The sequence below is a fragment of the Mus pahari genome, chromosome 3 (assembly GCF_900095145.1).
Source record: "Mus pahari chromosome 3, PAHARI_EIJ_v1.1, whole genome shotgun sequence".
Taxonomy (NCBI): domain Eukaryota; kingdom Metazoa; phylum Chordata; class Mammalia; order Rodentia; family Muridae; genus Mus; species Mus pahari.
The window spans coordinates 127,166,927-127,186,758 of NC_034592.1; the positions used below are offsets into that span (position 1 = coordinate 127,166,927).

The following is a 19,832-nucleotide window of genomic DNA, read 5'->3' on the forward strand; positions in this document are numbered from 1 at the left end:
TCTCTCTCTCTCTCTCTCTCTCTCTCTCTCTCTCTCTCTCTCTCTTTTTCTCTCTCTCTCTTTTTTCCCAGGACAGGGTTTCTCTGCAGCTCTGACTGTCCTAGAACTTATTCTGTAGACCAGGCTGGCCTCGAACTCAGAGATTCCCCTGTATCTGTTTCTCAAGTGCTGGGATTAAAGGTATCCCATATCACCTGGCTTTCTTTCTTTTTTTTTTTTTTTTGGTATTTTTTATTGATTTCTTTGTGAGTTTCACATCATGCACCCCAATCCCACTCATTTCCCTGTCTCTTTGTATATGCCCTCCGCCATGCAACCTCCCCTCCAAAAAAAAAAAAAAAAACCAACCAACCAACCAACCAAAAATGAACAAAATAAAACAAAAATCATCATGTGGAAGCTGTAGTATGTCACAGTGCGGCCCACAGTATACCCGTTTCCCTACAAATCTTTATTTGCAAATGTCCATTGCAGTGAGTCATTGCTCTGGTTTGAAGTCCCTGGCTTCTGCTACACTATCAATACTGGATCCTCACCAGGACTCCTCTTGGATATCCTGTTGTTGCCCTGTGTCATGGAGATCCTGCAGCTGTAGATTGGTAGGACCTGCCCCTTCATATACTTTAGCAGCTCGTAGATGAGGTAGATGTTGCGGTGGGCCAAATCAAAAGCCTGAACCTGGTCCTGGGTGATAGCTGAGTTGATTAGTCTCCCAGCTCTCCTGCACTCCCATCCCCAGGGCCAGTTCTCCATACTGCCCCAGCTAACTCACCCAGTGCTGCAGCTGGCAGGGGCAGGGCCAGCTGTCCTGCAGTCATGCCCTTCGGGCCCAGCTGAAATGCAGGTTCTGCTCTCTGGAGCACTGCAGCCAGTGAGAGGCAGGTTCAGCTATCCTGTTCTCATGACCCCAGGGCTCTTCCACCATCTGCAGGTGGCAAGGGACAAGGACATCTCTCCCATGTCCAGGCCATCTCATGGCAATGAGTCAAAAGTTTTTTTTTTTTTTTCTTTCGAGACAGGGTTTCTCTGTGTACCACTGGCTGTTCTGGAACTCTCTCTGTAGACCAGGCTGGCCTCGAACTCAGAAATCTGCCTGCCTCTGTCTCCCAAGATTGTATTGACTCTGTAAATTGTTTTTGATATGATGGCAATTTTTACAGTATCACCTCTACTAATCCATGACCTAGGAGATCATTTCATCTTCTACCATCCTCATGAATTCTTCAGTGTTTTGAAGAAACACTGGGATTAAAGGCGTGCACCACTACTGCTCGGCTGAATAATCTTTTTGATGTATTCTCGAATTTGTTTGCAAATTTTTTGTTGAGAATTTTTGAATCTATGTTCACCAGAGAGATTGGTCTGTAATATTCTTTTTAGGTAATATTCTTTTATATTTTTATATAATATTTTTTATTTGATTTTGGTATCAGGTTAATACTAGCTTCATAGAAGGAGTTTGGTGATTATATTAGTTTTCTGTGACGTGATAAAATATCAAGACCGAAAGTCACTTTAGAAAGAAAGGGTTTTCTGGCTCACAGTCACAATGGTAGAGTAGGCATGGTGGATGGAGAAGGAAGCTTGACACAGATCGCAGAGGGACTGAACTGAGAGCATGGAAGGACTACAGACGCTCAAACCCTGCCTCCTCCAGGGACACATTTCCTTCAGTAAGGCTCATCCTCTTTAAGCTTCTGCCCTATACAACGATGTCAACTGGAGACCAAGTGTTCTAATATACGTCCCTCACACAGGGGCATTTCTCATTGAAATCTCAGCAGAAGTATTTCTACCGTTTTCTGTTTTACAGAATAATTTGAGAAGCATCAATGTTAGCTCTTCTTTGAGGATCTTATGCATTTATCACGGACTCTGTCTGGATGTGGACATTTTTTAGTTGTGGGATTTCACTGCTTGTAGATCTGTTTAAGTTGTTTATCTCATTTTTAGTTTAATTTGGCAGGCCATATGCATTTAGAAATTCATTCTTAATTTCTTAGATTTTAAAATTTATTACAATATATGTTTTTTAGGCAAGACCTAATGCTTTTCCAGTTTTATTTGTATCTGTTGTAATGATGCCCTTTTCATCTCTAAAACCATTCAGTGTGTCTTCTTTTTCTTTTGATTAGTTTTTAATAAGTGTTTGTCTATCTTGTTTATTTTTTGGGGAAAACTAACTCTTAGTTTTAATAATTCTATGTTTTTAATTTTTGTTTTATTAATTTTCATCCCGATCTTAATGATTCTACCCCGCCTGCATATTTAGAGTTTGATTTGTTTTTCTTTCCCCAGAGCTTTGTGTAACATTAAGTTATTTATTCCTGTTTCTCAGCTGTAAATGCAGGTGCTTAGAGCAACAAACACTCCCCTTAGGGCTACCTTTATTGTATCCCATAGGCTTCGGCGTGTTCTATTTTCACTTTCATTTGATTCTAGTGATGCTTTTTATTTCCTTCTCGATTCCCTCAGGGACACATTCATTGATCAGTAGTGTCCTGTTTGATCTCCAGGAGCCTGATTTCTAGAGCTTTTCTTGTTATTGATTTTTTAGCTGTACTTCATTGTGATCAGATAGAATACGAAGACTTTTTGAAATTTTCAGATTTAATTGTATTTTTTGAGTCTTGCTTTGTTTCCTAATATATGATCTATTTTAGAGAAAATTCCAGAGACTGCTGATAAATATGTGTTTTGCAGTGCTCGGATGGCATATTCTGTAGAAGATGGCTGTCCTTTTGAGCTATGGTGCTGTTTAGTTCGGATTTTTAAAATAATTTATTTACTTCTATTTTCTGTGCATTGGTGTTTTGACTGCATGCATGGTTGTGTGAGGGTGTCAGATGCCCTGGTGCTGGAGTTGCAAACAGTTGTGAGCTTCTATCTGGGTGCTGGGAATCAACTCGGGGTCTTCTGGAAGAGCAGCCAGTGCTCTTAACTGCTGAGCCATCTCTCCAGCCCCTAGTTTAGATATTTTTGCTGTTGCTGGGATGGACTGTAGTTTGGTGAGAGTCACCCACTGGTACCTTTCTTGTTTTTGTTGTTGTTGGATTGCTGCAGTCCCCCTATCTAATCTGCAAACTCCGTTCTCTCCTTGGGCCACTGGACTGCTGAGACTCCCACAGAGTCTTTATTTCCAGGATTTCAGCCTGGCGTTTCTTCAGTATTTCTACCTCTCTGCCGACTCCTCGTTCATGTCACCCATACCTTCCTTGTTTAGCTGTTTGGTCCTGAGCACACTGATCATTGTTACTTTGAGTTGGCTGTCTGAAATCTCTCTTTATGTACTCACTGGATGCCATTATTTCAGAGTCAGTAAGTGATAGAGAGTTATGTTGGCTTGGCTTTTTTGTCTTTCTTGTTATTGTATTGAGATTTATGCACTTGGTGTTATTTCTTTGCTTTTTTTTTTTAAAGGTATATTCTTTCAGTTGAAGTACTTGCAGTGTTCAGGTGGGATGTGTTGCACACAACGGAGCTGAATATAATTTAGGAAATAGTTCCTCAGTCCAGGCATTCAGGATGCCTGGCCCACACTCTGCATCATTCCATCAGTAGAGCCGTGAGTGACTGTGAGGACAACTACAGCTGCTGGATATCACCACTGTGCTTCTTGTACTAGCCAGTTAACAAGAGTGGCCCAGCTGAGTCCAGTGACTGCTGGAGGATAAATGACCTAGGACAGTATGGAGTACACTGGGGTTTAGTAAGCTTAGGGAAGCAGAGCGGGTGAGGCTGACTTTGAAATAAGAAAGAAATCAAGGCGAGTAAGTAGCTAAGAGAGGATAATTGGAGTGCCATTGGAGCCCACAGGTTCTATCGTTAGAGCTGTGGAAAGTTGTAATTAAGGAGCAGAGAAGAAGGAATGAGGATGAGGGAGAGAAGAGGCAGGGATCAGAGGGAAGAGAGTGCATGAAGTGAGGGTGGAAAGTATAGAAGACACTGCTGTGCAGTAAACAGGGTGGAGAAACATGCACATGACCCTAAAACCTGACTGATGAATGTATCGAGACAAGCAATGCCATTATGAGCCATAAATACAAGAGCAGAGACCAAATTCTAGAAAGTAAGAAATAAAAGATGAGCTGCTGGCATAGCTGGTTTGGCTGAAAGGTGAGATTCTCAGATCCCTCTGGCTATACAGCAGGCTGTACTGTGTCAGGGAGGGCTAAAGTGGAGCACTGTTTGTAGTTTCTGTGTTCTATGTGGTTATGGGGTGCATATGTGTGTGTGAGTGTGTGTGTGTGCGCGCACACACACACACACACACACACACACACGCATGCATGGATGCCTGTGTGTTTGTACCTCCTTTCCTGGGCCACACAGTCCACCTTAACCTCTTCTGAGCCTGAAGGTCCAGTGTGTATGAGCACCAGCACTTCTCTTGCAGTTTCTACTGGTTTCTTACGGGTTTGGTGGCTGTAGTCTTCAGTCCACTGATGACCACTACGAATCACAGAGCACTCTTTTAAGCAGGGCTGTAATGACCAAAAAGGTAAGAAAGTGAGGCATAGCTCACTGAAATGCCTGTGTCACAGCTGTGAGTGCTGGAGCTGTCTGTGTGTCTGGTGGGGGCCTTGTGGTTCTTCAGGTAGCTCTTACTGTACTCTTTCCTCACAGGGTTCGAAAGATTTTAAATCTGCGTGTGTTTGAGGATGAGAGTGGGAAGCACTGGTCCAAGAGCGTGATGGATAAGGAGTACGAGGTTCTGTGTGTCAGCCAGTTCACCCTCCAGTGCGTCCTCAAGGGGAACAAGCCCGACTTCCACCTGGCCATGCCCACAGAGCAGGCGGAGAGCTTCTACAACAGCTTCCTGGAGCAGCTTCGCAAGAGCTACAGACCGGAGCTTATCAGAGGTAGGCGGGGCTCAGGCGGCTCAGTGGCAGGATAGACACTAAACTGTGTGAGGCCCAGGACTCACACTGGAAAAAAGACAAGAGAAAGCAAGGTCCTGGTCCAGTGCTCCAGAACCAAAACAGTACCCCGGCTTCAAATAAAAGAGTCAAGTGGAATTAGTTATCAGGATGTTTTCAAAGGTTTGTTTTAAAATGATGTGTGTATGTCTGTGTGTCTGTCTGTGTAGGTATGTGCGTGTATGCGCACAGGTCAGAAGCGCGTCAGATCCCTAGAAGCAGGAGTCATAGACAGTTGTGAGTTGCCTCATGGATGCTGGGAACTGAGCTACAGTTCTCTGCAGGAGCAGCAGGAGTCCTTAAGCACTGAGCCATTTCTCTCGTCCTGTGGGTGTGGGTCTATTTGGTTTAACATAGGTAGGGTGTTATGGTTAGGAGGGTATCCAGTACAGAAAAATTTGAGATAGTATCTATCTATTCTATCTACATACATACATATACATGTATATACATGCATATATATGTGTGTGTGTGTGTGTGTGTGTGTGTGTATATATATATATATATATATACACTTTAAAAAAAAATCTGTGTGTTTTGAGGACATGAGTGGGAAATACTGGTCCAAGAGCATAACAGATAAGCAGTACATGATGGATAAGGTGCTGTGTGAGCCAGTTCACCCTCAAAGGGAACATATATATATATATATATATATTTATATATAAATATATATATAAACTATATATAGTTTATATATATAACTATATAACTATAACTATAACTATATATATATATGTTTTAATGTGTGTGTGTGTGTGTGTGCTCATGCACGTGTGTATAAAAAGGCTTTTTTTTTGATAGCAGAATCCAGAGGCTGGAGAGATAGCTCAGTGGGTGTGGGTGTCTGCCTGTCACACAGAGCTTTGGTTTCAGCACCTACATAAAAAAGATGAATATGGTCATGATACAGTCAGTTTAGGGGTCTTGATCGGGTTCATTTTCTCTGCCAGTAAAAGAACTAAAAGGGGCTGGAGAGATGGCTCAGCAGTTAAGAGCACTAACTGCTCTTCCAAAGGTCCTGAGTTCAAATCCCAGCAACCACATGGTGGCTCACAACCATCTGTAATGAGATCTGATGCCCTCTTCTGGTGTATCTGAAGACAGCTACAGTGTGCTTAAATAAAATAAATACAATCTTTGGGCCAGAGCAAACAGGACCTGAATTCAATTGCCAGCAGCCACATGATAGCCCACAACCATCTACAGCTACAGTGTATTCATATAAATCTTAAAAAAAAAAAAAAAAAACAAGACCTAAAAGGCAGGACAATCTGAAGTGCAACAGGTAGCAGCAGAGAAACCTTAAACACTGCAGACAGAACCAGCAGTTGAAGAAAGGTGTTTCTTGGGGGGTGAGGAAACACACACATTCATCAGACACACAGAGAAGAAGACCCTTTGGGAAGCCAAAACGTCTGGGTAGTGATGGTATCAAAGCCCCCGAGGAGTCTCTTCTCCTAATTTAGGGTTGGTCAGTTGAAGAAAGCTAGGACAGTTGATTGGCCCAGAACGGTTGGTGTCATGTCCTGAGCGGGCCTTGAACTTGTCCCGTCCATCAGTAAGGGCTTGTTTCTTCCTGGTAGTCAGAAGCCTTCAAGCCTTTGTTTCAATCGGCCAGGCTTTTGTCTCAGATCTGAGGGGGAGGAAGAAGCTGGCCATCTTCTCCTGAGTGCTGAGCCCTCTCTCCAGCCCTAGACCTTTATTTCTTTATGAACATGCCTGGGGATGTGTTTCTTTTAATTCTCTCTCTTATAGAATGTGTCTGTCGGGCATGAGGAAGCAGAGGTGGCATCGTTCTGCTGTGAGTTAAATACTAGCCTTTGCTTGGGTTCTGACAGAGGAACATAGTTCTGTCTCCTCTGGAAATGGCCTCATTTAGAACTCTGTTCATGAGTCCGCTCATGGATATATCTCTTGGGACCTCTGACCTAGCTTTGCTGTAAACATACTCCCTCATAGAGTGAGTGATTAAGTCAGGTCCTCTGAGCAATTGCTTCTTTGAAGAGCCAAGGACTGAGAACTGTCAGCATTATTGTCTCTGCTGCTGGATGTTCATGGAGTCACTCCATTTCCGAGAACTCTCTGATGTAGTTCAGGGGTCACGCTCAATGGGGGAGCATTGACTCTATCTATGAGATGCTTGGCTGAATGCAACACGGCTTTCATCCAAGTGCTTCACATAATATTAGATGCTTTTAGTTTTGAAGTGGTATGCATTTTATCCAGAACATTATATGAAGGGCCTGAAGTAGTGTGCTGTAAACAATATCACTTTATAATGGGTCAGAATTTAAACTCAGGAGATATGATCCCTCTAATTACTTTAATAAACCATGACATGAATTTTTAACCAAAAATGACAGCGTTTTAACTGAAGTCTGTCTCTGCACCTTTTGGACTTTTGTGAACAGAGCTGCATTCTCTTCTGGCCTCAGTTCTTTCCAGCCTTCAGGGAAACAGAGTGCATGCGCCGTGTTTTCTGTGTTTACTGCCTTTGATTATTTTTGAGAATTTGGCTTCCAGCTCATGGGAAGCCTTTGAGCTGAAGAGATGTGGGGGATGCACACAAAGTGTTAAATGCATACTCTTTGTGTTAGCGTTTCTTGGGGCCACTTCAGCAACTTTAAAATGGAAAGTAGTTCAACTAGTTTTAACATTTCTTTAGCTTCTCCTTCCACGGTTGAATATTTATTTTGCCTTTATAATTAGCTCCTCCACATTCCCAATAAGCGTCCATTGAGTCCTGTACATTTTCTTGACAGTTGGTAGCCCTTGCCACTCAGACCAGCTGTGGTTCATGTGCTAGGCAGTGAAGTCTGGTGTCTCACTTCCCATTGTTTCTGACTTGTTGGTGATGTGACCTCAAGCTCTTTTCCCGCATCTACATAGAACAGGGCACCCCAACGTAACTGACAAGCTAGTTATGTTGTCCCTACTTTATTATTGTCAGTACATAGCATGCCAAAATTCAACTCTTATTAGGAGTTTTCGATTTTCTAGAGCCCTGTGTGGAATAAGTGCTTCCCATTAATAATCTGTTTGTATGTCCACAATGACCTTATTGGGCAAGGCATTGCCTTCATTTTACAGGTGAGGAAGCTGAGGTGTATCAGGGTAACCCATGAATGACAGAGCCTGGGATCAAGTGAGTCTCCATCCCTAGAGGCTGATGTCACCGATGCGATCAGTTCACTGTGAAATGCATACCTACCCTTCCTGGCCCCATCCCCTGTCCTACCCTTCTGCCTTCATCAGGCCTATGGGGACCTTCCTGCCCTCCGTGCTGTGCTCAGGGAATTCAGTGAAGGGTTTTGAACCCCATGAAGGTTTTGTAAGAGAGCAATATGCCTGGTTTGTCTTTAACTGACAGTGGTGTTTACCCAGGACTTTAAGTTATGATGCTGCTTCCACTCAGGTAGCTGTGGTGAGTTCTCCATCACTGAGGTGCGGTCCAGTGGGCCTGCTACTGGGCTGGCTGAAGAGCACAGCAGGAAGGAGACTGCCCTTGTCTGAAGCAGCTTACAGACTGTGTGGAAGAGAGATGCTGAGTGAGTGGGGCTAGTCCTCACCATGGTACCTGTTCTAGAAGCCTCATGTTCTGCAGAGCTGCTGAAACTCCCAGTTTTTGTGGGAAAAATGGGATAAGAAGCAAACCCCTGAGGACCCGTGACTTGTCTGGCACGCAGGGGTTACTTCCTTCTCATTTTCATAAAATACACTGGGAACTTCTGTCGGAGCTGAGGGCTTTCTCCTTTCTGTTGCAGATGCTATTTTGTTCTTGTTGTATTGCCCTCCTTGTCTAGGAAGTTCACCTGCTCTGATGTAGCTGGTGTAGTAAACGTGTGTGTGTGTGTGTGTGTGTATTTATGTATGTACTTATTTATAGATATGGTTTTGCAGTGTAGCCTAGGCTGGCCTTGAACTTATGATCTTAGTGTCTCAGCCTCCCTTTCCCAAGTTGTGGAATTCTAGGTGGGTGTTTCCACATCTGGCTTCTGTACTCTTTTTTATCTATCATTAAGTATGAGGAAATTCTCACTCCAGAAACCATTGTCATGGGAGCCTCCTGTAACGACCAGACCATGCCTTAAACACGTGTAGGTGTTAAGGAGGTCTGGCTGTGTTCTTGTGTTTGATTCTTGATGCTCTTGTGTTTAGCTCATTTGTTAGACCTTCCTGACTCAGTACACTACATTACATGTTTGAACATGGGCATTCTGGGCTACTAGTGGCTCACCACATGCATAAGTTGGAAATATATTCCCTGTGTCTCTTCTCCAAATTCTGTGAGTCTCTTCATGTGCTATAATGATCTAGGGCACTGGACAGGTCAGTCTCAGAACAGACTTCAGGTTTTTCCAGGGCTCTCCAGGTCCTGCATTCCTGGATTCACTGGGCTAACTGGGATGGTTGGTGACCCCTGTGGCAGGACCCTGCTTAGTGGACCCCGGGGCCAGGTGATATTCCTTGGACAGCATGAATGAGTGTTCTCCTCTTTGCACTGGAGCTGAGGTGAGGGTTAGGAATGAGCATCAGAGCAGGAGGAATGGTGATGTACCTCTGCCGGAGGAACCACAGAGTGCAGAGGAATGTCTCTAGGAATGGCATAGGCAAGTCATGCTGGCACATATGTGACTGGCCTAAAGGGTCCAAGAGGTTCAGAGACAGCTGTAGATAGAAGAGTGGAAGAGACTAAAGTGCTGAAAAAAACGTTGTTGGGAATATGGCGACTTGCTTCTGTGTTTGTTAGCAGCCAGGACATTTAGGTGAGCCCAGAGGGTAAGCGAAGATACTCTCAGAGCATGTGCTTGTGTGACCTGTTGAGAGGTTTCTGGAGCGTCCCCAGGTATGCATGCTTTTCTCCTCACTCCCTGCTCCCCGCCTGCCTTCCTGCTAAGATGGATTGTGTGCAGTTGTCTACTGTTGTCTACTGTCTCTTCTCCTATGGTCATGCTTCCTCACTTCCTCCTCCTGGATATCTCTGACCTCATCCTCCTGGGCCGCCCTGTATTACCAGAGCATCTCAGAAGCAGGTACTCTCAGTGGACTTGGGGTTCTAATGTGATGCTGGCTTCCTTTGGAGCAAGGATTCTGATAACAGGTGCCCTAAGACAGGAAATAGAAATGCCAGGCCTGGAAAGGGGTACAGCCTCACGTTTGCCATGGACAGTTGGTCCCGGCAGTCTCCCAGGCCACTGGGGAGGGACATATGGAGCAAAGCTAGACCTCACTGCTGGAAGCAGTGCCAAGATGTTTTGGGCCACCTCTCTCCTTTCACAGCTCGTTAGCCTGGTGCTTTATCACTGCTTGCCTCTTCTCTGGATGATGACTTAGAGGGAGAATCCTAGAGTACAAACTTGACGATCTTCCTCCTCTGTATTGGAATGAGCCAGCATTGATGGTATTTTCCTGAGCCTCCAGACCAGTGGTTCTCAATCTGCGGGTCATGACCTCTTTGGGGGATGAACAACCCTTTCACAGGGGTCATCAAAGACCATCAGAGAACATACACTTTACATTACGATTCATAATAGTAGCAAAATTACAGTTGTGAAATAGCCACAAAGATAATTTTATGGTTGGGAGTCACTGAGACATGAGGAACTGTATTAAACATCAGGAAGGTTGAGAACCACTGCTCCAGACTGACATGGGCTCCTGGAACCAGAGACAGTGGTGGCTTCTGCCGTCAGCCAAGGACCTCCAGCTTGGGATGAATGTCAGAAGTACATTTGGCAGGGAGTGTGAAGCATTCTCAGAGTTGAGAGTGCTAAACAGACATTGCTTTTACAGTCATGGAAAAATAAATGTTATACCAATATGAAGTGGTTGAAAAGAAAGGACCCATCCTCTCAAGCTTCTAGTTCCAGTGCTCAGTTGTGTGTAACAGGACCTAAGAAGGCTCATAGGCAAATGAGGGGTTACTGTAGTATTACGAAGAACTCCCTCTGCTTCCTCTGTAGGGTCTGATCTGTTGTGGGCAAAGAGCTAGAGAAATGTGGACAAGCACCAAGGCGGGCAGCAACTTATGACTGCCCAGCTCTGTGCCCTGCATGGGATACTCATTATGTCCAGGCCTCCTGCAGCTTCATAAAGCAAGGAGATGGTGCTGGAATCTGGAGGACCGCATCTAGTTTTTGCTTTGTGGTTAGTAGCTGATGCCTATGGATTCATTTAATTTCTCACCCTTCTTACTACTTAAATCATTTTAGCAGCATGAGTGAACTTTCAGCAGATGCTGACTTCAGCAAGGACTGCGAAGCCAAGTCATTGTTCTTAATAGAATTTTAGGAAATTACAGTGTGGGTCTGGCCTTTACTGTTCAGGTATTCGCACAAACAAGACCAAGTTCTCTGCACAAAGGGGATTTATTTGCCTCAGAAGGACAAAGGGCAGGGAATATGAGACAAAGACAGGAGATAGAGGATGAGGGAGAAGAGAAAAGGAACAAGGGAGAGGGGGAAGGGACATTTGCCCAGAGGGACAAATGACAGTCTCTGGATAGAAAGAAGACAGATGTGGCCCATAGCAAATCATGATTTATAAAGGAAAAGGGGGAGCCAGGCAGTGGTGACATACAGCTTTAATCCAAATAGTCAGGAGGCAGAGGCAGGTCGATCTCTGAGCTCAAGGCCAGCCTGTTCTACAGAGCAAGTTCCAAAACCAGCCAGCCAGCCAGCCAGCCAACCAAAACACCCCAACAAAACAAATCAAAACTTGAAAAACAAAAGCAAACAAAAAACAACAACAACAAAATAACCCCAAACCACCCCCTCCCTCCCAAAAAAGAAAAAGGCAAAGGGGGAAAGCCCATGTTAGGATGAGTTGGTTAATTTTGATTGGGCATATTAATTAGGGCAGCCAAAAGGGGGTTTTTTGATTGTTGGACTTCATTGCTTTGATAGCTGGACTTTTATAGTCAGCCTCAGGAGGAGAAAGTGGCCAAATAAGGGAATGGACTGTGGTGACTAGCTTTAGGAATGTAATCTGACGGTTTAGTAAGGTAGAGGAATGGCGGACAAGGGCAAAAGGCAAAGTTGTCAGCACCACGTTTGCCCTGCTTGGGCCTGCTGGAGCCCTTCAGTGCCTTCGAAGGGGATTCTGGAACTTCAAACCTCTCTCTCTCTGTCTCTCTGTCTCTCTCTCTCCCCCCCTCAAAGATTTCTTTATTTAATGTATGTGAGTACACTGTTGCACCCTTCAGACACACCAGAAGGGGGCACTGTGTCCCATTACACATGGTTGTGAGCCACCATGTGGTTTCTGGGAATTGAACTCAGGACCCCTAGAAGAACAGTCAGTGCTCTTAACCTTTGAGCCATCTCTCCAGCCCCTCTCCTGTCTCTTTTTAAAGACTATTTTATTTTAGTTTTGTGTGTGTGTGTGTGTGGTTTGTATGTATGAGTGCCCTTGGAGGCCAAGGTGGTGCTGGAACCCCTGGAGCTGGGGTTACAGGTGATTTGGTATTGGAAACCAAACTCAGGTCCTCTGAAAAAACAGGCAGTGCTGCCATCTGTCTACCCCGCCCCATTGCGTCCTGCACTCTGGGGGGTAATCAGCTTTATCCTCGTACATGCTCCCTATCATGATGTTTTGTCTTGCCACAGGCTCAAAGTGATAGGGGTTAGAGGACAGGGAAACCTGAATCTGTGACTCAAACAAACCATCCTCCTATATGGCGAATGTCTCGGGTGTTCTGTTACAGTTTCAGATGCCTGAGGAGCAATACTGGCTTCACTACCTGCCTGCCCTTATTTTCCTTCATCTTTTTTTTTTTTTTTTTTAAGTCTCATATCCTGAGCTCCCTCCACACTTCTGATCATGAATTGGCCCAGCTCTTTCTTCTTTCTCAACAGCCTATAATGGCAGTCCAGATTGAAGAAATAAGGACAGATTTTTAAAAGATGAAGCACACAGAGTCAGGAAGAAACTACTGTTTATAATCGCACTGTCCAGCCAAGTACTACACGGACTTGGGATGAGAAAGCAAGCCTATTCCCTCTGCAGGAGTCACTGGAAGCATTCAAACCCAGCGGTCCAGGGCTGGGGCTACAGAAGTATTGATGACTTTGCTGACTTATGTTCTTCACACCTATGCTTTTCTGAGGAAATTAATAGTACATGTGTCTTTTTTTTTTTTTTTTTTTTTTTTTTAATCATCCTTCCCTTCGCTGTGTCTGAGGGAATCCTTCCAGTTTATGGGCCCCTTCACACATCCTCTGAGTTAAACATCACATCATTTATTTCTATTTCGGTATGCACACACACACAACCTACAGAGTCCATTTATTGTTTAGCTTGTGTGTACATGTATGTAGGGCTGACCACTTGAGACCAGATAATCTAAAGGAGGCCTGTCTCTGTGCTAAACAGACTCCTGTCCTCTTCGTTGCCAATTGATTGCACCTAAGGGTGGGACCTGGTGTAATTTCCCTGTGCACTCGGCATGTCAACTGGTGTCATTGTGCAGGTCCCATTTAGGTAGCCAAAGTGTTCTTAGAATTTTCTGTGGTTTTCCTGAGCCTGAGGTGTAGGGGCTGCATTATAGATGTGTCAGTTGGGAGTGGGCACCCCACAGTCAATTATTTTCCGCATGTTGACAAATTGTCACTTTCTCTAGTGGTCTTCATCTAGTGCAAAAAGAACAGATCCACTTTACACTTACAGTAGGGTTTTTGCCTTTGTTTGTGGCTTGGGCATTCATTTCTGCACTCCCAGTTTTATCTCACTGACGTGTCTTTAAGCCCCTACCACACCATATTTTATTTTTAAGACTTTAATATTTATGTGCATTGGTATTTGCCTGCACTTATGTCTGTGTGAGGGTGTTGGATGATCTGTAACTGGAGTTATAGACAGTTGTGAGCTGCCATGTGGGTGCTGGGAATTGAACTTGGGTCCTCTGCAAGAGGAGCCAGAGTTCCTTACTGCTGAGCCATTTCCCAGCCCCCACATTCTGTACCATTTTGATTTGTAGTAAGATTTGAAATTAGGACATCTGACACCTCTTTGTTTTATATATATATGTATATTTGTGCATATATCACTCTTCGTGGAAAGCATAGATCTGGGACAGGTTCTCAGAAATGGGACTGACAGCTAAGTCAGAAGGGTGCTGCACCCCCCCACTGTTTGTGAACTCTCCTTTCTTCATTGCTTTGTCAGCAGAGTATAATTTAAATTTCTAGAAAAAATCCATCTGTGTGATAATCTCATTGTAGTTTTAATGTTCAGTGTATGGCCGAACATTTTTCAGATTATTTTTAGTATTTCCTTTTCTTTTCTTTCTTTTTTTCTTTTCTTTAAGAGAACTACCTTTTTTTTTTAATGTAAGTACACTGTAGCTTTTATTTATTTATCTATCTATCTATTTATTTATTTATTTATTTATTATATGTAAGTACACTGTAGCTGTGTCTTCAGACACTCCAGAAGAGGGAGTCAGATCTCAGTATGGATGGTTGTGAGCCACCATGTGGTTGCTGGGATTTGAACTCAGGACCTCTGGAAGAGCAGTCAGTGCTCTTAACCTCCGAGCCATCTCTCCAGACCCAAGAGAACTACCTCTTAATTGATCTAGTTCATTTTTATTTCATTGTTTTACTTTAATCTTGAGTCTTTTCATTTCTTCTTTACTTTTCGTTGTGTGGTCTATTGTCTATTTTCTTCCTTATTTCATTTAGTTTCCCTAAATAATAAATTTATGGTCTAAAAATGTCAAAATTCAGCATGGGTCATTTTTTTTGCCACATCTGATCCCTTAGGAAAATTTCCAAGCCACTCTGTTGACATTTGCATGAAGCAGGATTCCACTTCTTGCCCCAGCTACTCTGTGTCCAAGACATCGGAGTCTACCGTTTTAACATGGTAATCATGACGACTCCTCTCTCTTGGCTCCAGCTGGATCTCCGTCAGGCAGTATTCACAACAGTTTTAGCCTTTTCCTGTAGATGTTTAGGTTGGGAAAGCTTTTAAGGATTATACTTATTTCTCAGCAATAATTACAAGTGTGTGTGCCTATGTCTGTGACTTGGTGTGTGTGTGTGTCTGTGTTCACGTGTAGAGGATATGGGAGGAGAAAGCATTACGCTTTCCTGAGGATTATCCTTCTCTTCTGGAGGGTCAGGAACTGATGATGGAAGGTGGTTCTGAGCAGAGATGCTCTCTGCCCACGGGGGCTCCCTGTTTGACTTCTTCTGGTTCACTGTTGAGCTTCTGAGGCTCATCCTGTGGGGCCTCCTATGTCTCCTAAAGTTCTGACCTGGATGAGAACCTTGCTTTGAAGCCCCTCTGAGGCCACCGTGTTCCCAAGGGGAAAGATAGCTCTGTGTTGTTCCCTATACTGCAGCCAACCATCTTCAGCAGTCCAGCAGAAGTTCTGCTATGAGGTTAAAGGACTGTCTGACGAGAGTACACATCTATCATGTATCTAAGATACAAGAGGAAACCAACTTCACTGTCAGCAATGTGGACATGCACAGACTTTAAATGTAACCTCCTACCTCACTCATAGCCAGGAGAGACAAAGACTGAAAATACATCATATTCAAGTTAAAAGAAATGGAAGGCTAATAAGCTCAGAAGACCCTGGCTGGTTTCCTAGTCAGTTGCTCTCAGCAGAGGAGTGTCCTTGGCCAGTCTGAGATGGGTTCACTTAGCACCCACGGCCAACATATTTGCATACCTGTGTTACAGAGTTGTCCTTGTAGGTCCCTCAGGGCCTCAAACACTGCAGCCGCCCAACATAGGCTCCGTGTGTCTCCTTTACAAGACGAGGTGGACTTCTACTTCCTGTGAGGTTATCTGGGCAGAGTGTTGTTAGGCACTGCAGATCACAAAGATGTCTGAGCCACGCCCTATGATCAGAGGCATTGCCTAGAATCTCTGTGTTAGACGAGATGAGCTTCCTTAATTGCTATGAATCTATGATCCTAGTACTAAGCTCAGTTAGAATATCTGCCAGCTGAGGTGACTTTTGGTTCTACTTATTTACCAGCCAAATGGTTATTTACTATAGAGCCATATTTTTGGCTCTATGGTTTGTTTGAGGGTGACCCCTTCCTATAACTAGACATTTTTGATCTTGGGCCGCAGGTATATCCCCTTCTCTAGTTAGCCTTGCTATGAAATCCTGGACCTGGGCTGCCTCAGTGCACAGAAGTAGCATATCCAAGCAGAACACTTTCAGAAGGGGAGCCTGGGCCTGGGAGAATCCCCAGTGGTCTAGGGTTTGCCTCTCTTGATCCCTCCATGGCTTCCGGTATAGAATAGAGTTCTATACTTACGCCTGACTCTTCATATTCTGAGAAGCTCAGTTACCCATACTGTCCCCATGTGTTGACAAGCAGCTGTCTTCCCGGGAAAGTCTGAGGAGGTGTCTTTCCTGGAGAATCTGGTTTCAGCTGCAGGCTCCTAGAACCCTTGCCACGGGCAGTCAGTTTGCCTGGAGCCAGGCATCCATTTGCTGTGTTGCAGTCATTGACCCAGTGTGGTGCTCTGGTGAGGCCATGTCCTCTGAGGAGGTGGGGATGCTGAGATACAGTGCTGTTTCCATGGAAGCAGGCTCTGCACACGAGGCTAGAGCTGCTAAAGATGCCAGCAGCTTGCCAGTGCCACCCCTATGAGCATCCTACCTAGTCCCGAGATTCAGATCAAGGCTCTGCAGCTTAGACAGTGGCCATAGCCTTTCCATGGCCTGGTGCTTGTGCACCCAGAGTTGGAGTTTCCTCCTTCCCTGCTTGGGCTCCGAACAGGTCAAGAGTGGAACAGGAACGAAGTCTGGGTGGTGAGAACACTTCCTGGGTGGAAGGGAACCTACCTGTAGGAGATGGGCTTGGTTCAAGCTAGCCCAAGTCTCTTGTCTAGTGCCATGTCCCCTAACAGTGGGCCACATCCCAGTGGGTCATGGCAGTGCTTTGGATGGTAGAAACAACAGCGCATGCCTCTTGGTCACTCCATTTTTCCTTCAGTGACATTTGTTGTTGTGTTTCCTGGCCAGTTGTCTGGGTTGTCCCTCAGACTGACCATATACTCTGATGGCCAATGGTAGGTATGTTAGTAACAGGGACCGAAGCTTTTTACATAGTCATTGCAATCATGATGACTGGCCCCAGACCAGCGGGGTGGACCTTCTTGGTATGTGGTGAGAGCCAGTTGAGCATTGTCTAGAGAGGCATGGACAGCAGCCTCAGGTCAGTAGTGAATCCTGATGTGTGGTTCACCTTCCAGCCTGGTTAGGAGGGGGCCTCGAGCAGCAGCCGTCCGAGACCAGTGTGTAGATGCTGGGCCCCAGCCGGGGGTTTTTGTGTCTGAAACATGTGACACAAACATGTTGGACACGTGCTTGTCCTGCAGCCCTGGGTGGAACCCTGAGACTTATAGTTAAGAACAACTCAATTATATCACAACATGAAACCAGATGTAATTTTGTAGATATGTTCTTGTCTTTTATTTTTAAAAGTGTATTTATTTTCCCTGGTCAGTGTAATTTTTCTTGGGGACTTCACTCTTTGATCTGGACTGGAAAAAAATGTTACCATTTTAAGACCTCTTAAAACCTGTCTTTGGATTTATTGTGTGTACAAATGGAAATTCAGATAATAGTTCTGTTCTCAACTGAAGAAAAACAGGAAAAGAAAAATAATTTCTCACTACTTGGAATGAGAACCACAGTGAAGCATGTGCCGTATATCCTGCCAACAGAAATTCAAGGTTGAAAATAATTTTCTTCCTCCTGAGTCTGCCTGCAGCTTCCCTGAGGAGCGTAGATGGTGAAATTTGCTACTAATTGTAGCCATAATTTTAGCATGCAATTAAACACATGATTTCCTTCCCAGCTGATGTCTTTTTAGCTAGTGTGACACAGATAAAACAAAGGCTCCGTTGATTTGAATGGCCACTTTAATCATAAGAGATCACAGAAAGCCACCATTATTTGGGCACACTTGGTTCCCCACTGGGAACCAGATTATCTTGCCTATAAAGATGGCAGACAGTTTAGGTGCTTTTAATACCATCTCTGGTGTTACTGTCTGTGCACTGAGGAAAACCAATGCTAGTGTGTGTGTGTGTGTATGTGTGTGTGTGTGTGTGTGTCTGTCTGTCTGTCTTTTTAAATCTGTATGAGATTAAGGAGGTAAATGGAGTGGGAATAATCAGAATGGAAATGATGTGGTGGAAGCCATGGCTCCTGGAGAAAGATTCTGTACTGGAGTCGTAAAAGGCCAACAAATGGGGATTGATGTGAGAGCCTTTAATGGACATGGGCCAAGATGGCATCACTCAGTGGCTGTGCTAGAGTGCCTTCCTGCCTCACACATGGCATTCTAGTCATGTTGTGTGCCCTACTTGGGGTTACCAGGTCTTCCTTGCCAGTTCTCTTGGTCAGCCTGTAATGTCTGTGCTGTTTAGCTGCCTCCTCTTCCTAAATCCTTCATGGGGATGGCCATTTGTCCTGTGTTGGCTGGCAGGCCCCACTGCCCAGGTTTTTATTTTTATTTTTATTACATTGTAGTCCATGTGGTCTTTGGACAGGTAAACCTGGGGTCTCCAACTCTTGAATTTGTTTGAATTGTTCTTTCAGATGGCAAGTTTGGTGCCTACATGCAAGTGCACATTCAGAACGATGGGCCTGTGACTATAGAGCTGGAGTCCCCTGCTCCTGGAGCTGCTAGCTCTGATCCAAAGCAGGTAAGCCTGGAGCCTGGAGGCTGTATCAGTCTGGAGGGAATAAGTAATGTGCCTTGACCTAATCCTAGTCTCTGGGGTAGTCCTCATCCTGAGGTGGAGGAAACAAACCCTTCATGGCTGCAGCCTCACGTCTATCTTACTTTCTCTCTTCTCAAGAACTCCTGAGCATGTCTCAGGCTCCACCATGCAGAGAAAGTGTTCTTAGAAGGGGCTGTTCTTCTATGGCCTGTTCTTGGGCTAGGTGTCATGGCACCCAGTTGCCACTGGGTGGCAGCAGAGCAGCAGCCCTGACTATGTACCCAGTGAGAGTGGTTACCTGGATTGGGTTTTGTCCAAGGTGTGGGTGGTAGATGAGCCACTCAAGATTCTTTATAAGTCTTCATTTTTCTAAAGTAACATCTGACCTGGATTTACTGCCAACTCTATAAGCATTCAGGAAGAATGTAATTAAAACAGAGAAAGGAGATGTATAACAGTCTTGCAAACTTATGCTGTCCCATTGTGCTTAGCATATATAAAAGCTTTAATTAATCCACTTGATAGAGACATGAGGCATGGCAGGCTATGGAACTAGGCCTGTTCCTGCTCTTCCTTCCTAGCATCGTTCCCTTCCTAGGATGATGTAAAGTGGAATGATAAGCTCACGTGGGGGATGCAGGATAGAAACAAGGCTGAGTGACTGGTGTGGAGCCTTAGTTTTCTTCTGTCATTGACACTTTGCGTTGGCTGAGAAGTAGGACCATGTCTGCATGGCATTAAGCTTCAAAGGTGGAACTGAGGGTGTTGCTATTACTGACACATTTCATCCGTCTGTCTGTCTGTCTGTCTATCTATCTATCTATCTATCTATCTATCTATCTATCTATCTATCTATCTGAATACTCAGTCTGCATGCACATCTGTACACCAGAAGAGGGCTTTGGATCCTACTATAGATGACCATCATGTGGCTGCTGGGAATTGAACTCAGGACCTTTGGAAGATCAGTCAGTGCTCCAACTGCTGAGCAACCTCTCCAACCCCTACTGATAACGTTTTAAAAATCACAAGCAAAACAATCTATAGGAAGATGTAAGCTTTGAGATAATTTGAGCCTTCCAGGAAAGCCCAACAGAACTCGAGTACGGTCCTTCCCGGCTTTCCTAGTTTTGATGTGTTACTTAGAGTGATCACATACTGAACTATTAGCTACATTACAGCCTTGTATGAACTCACTAGCCC

At 44.5% G+C, this 19,832-nt stretch overlaps 1 protein-coding gene across 1 annotated transcript in view; it reads left to right on the plus strand.

Moving 5' to 3' along the window:
• The window catches only part of Dtd1 (D-aminoacyl-tRNA deacylase 1), a 160,158-nt gene that overhangs the window by 12,477 nt on the left and 127,849 nt on the right, over positions 1-19,832 (plus strand). Inside the window, exons 3-4 of the mRNA XM_021193560.1 lie at positions 4,627-4,862; positions 18,505-18,611. Coding sequence (XP_021049219.1) covers positions 4,627-4,862; positions 18,505-18,611 — 343 coding nt within the window. The remainder of the gene's footprint in view (positions 1-4,626; positions 4,863-18,504; positions 18,612-19,832) is intronic.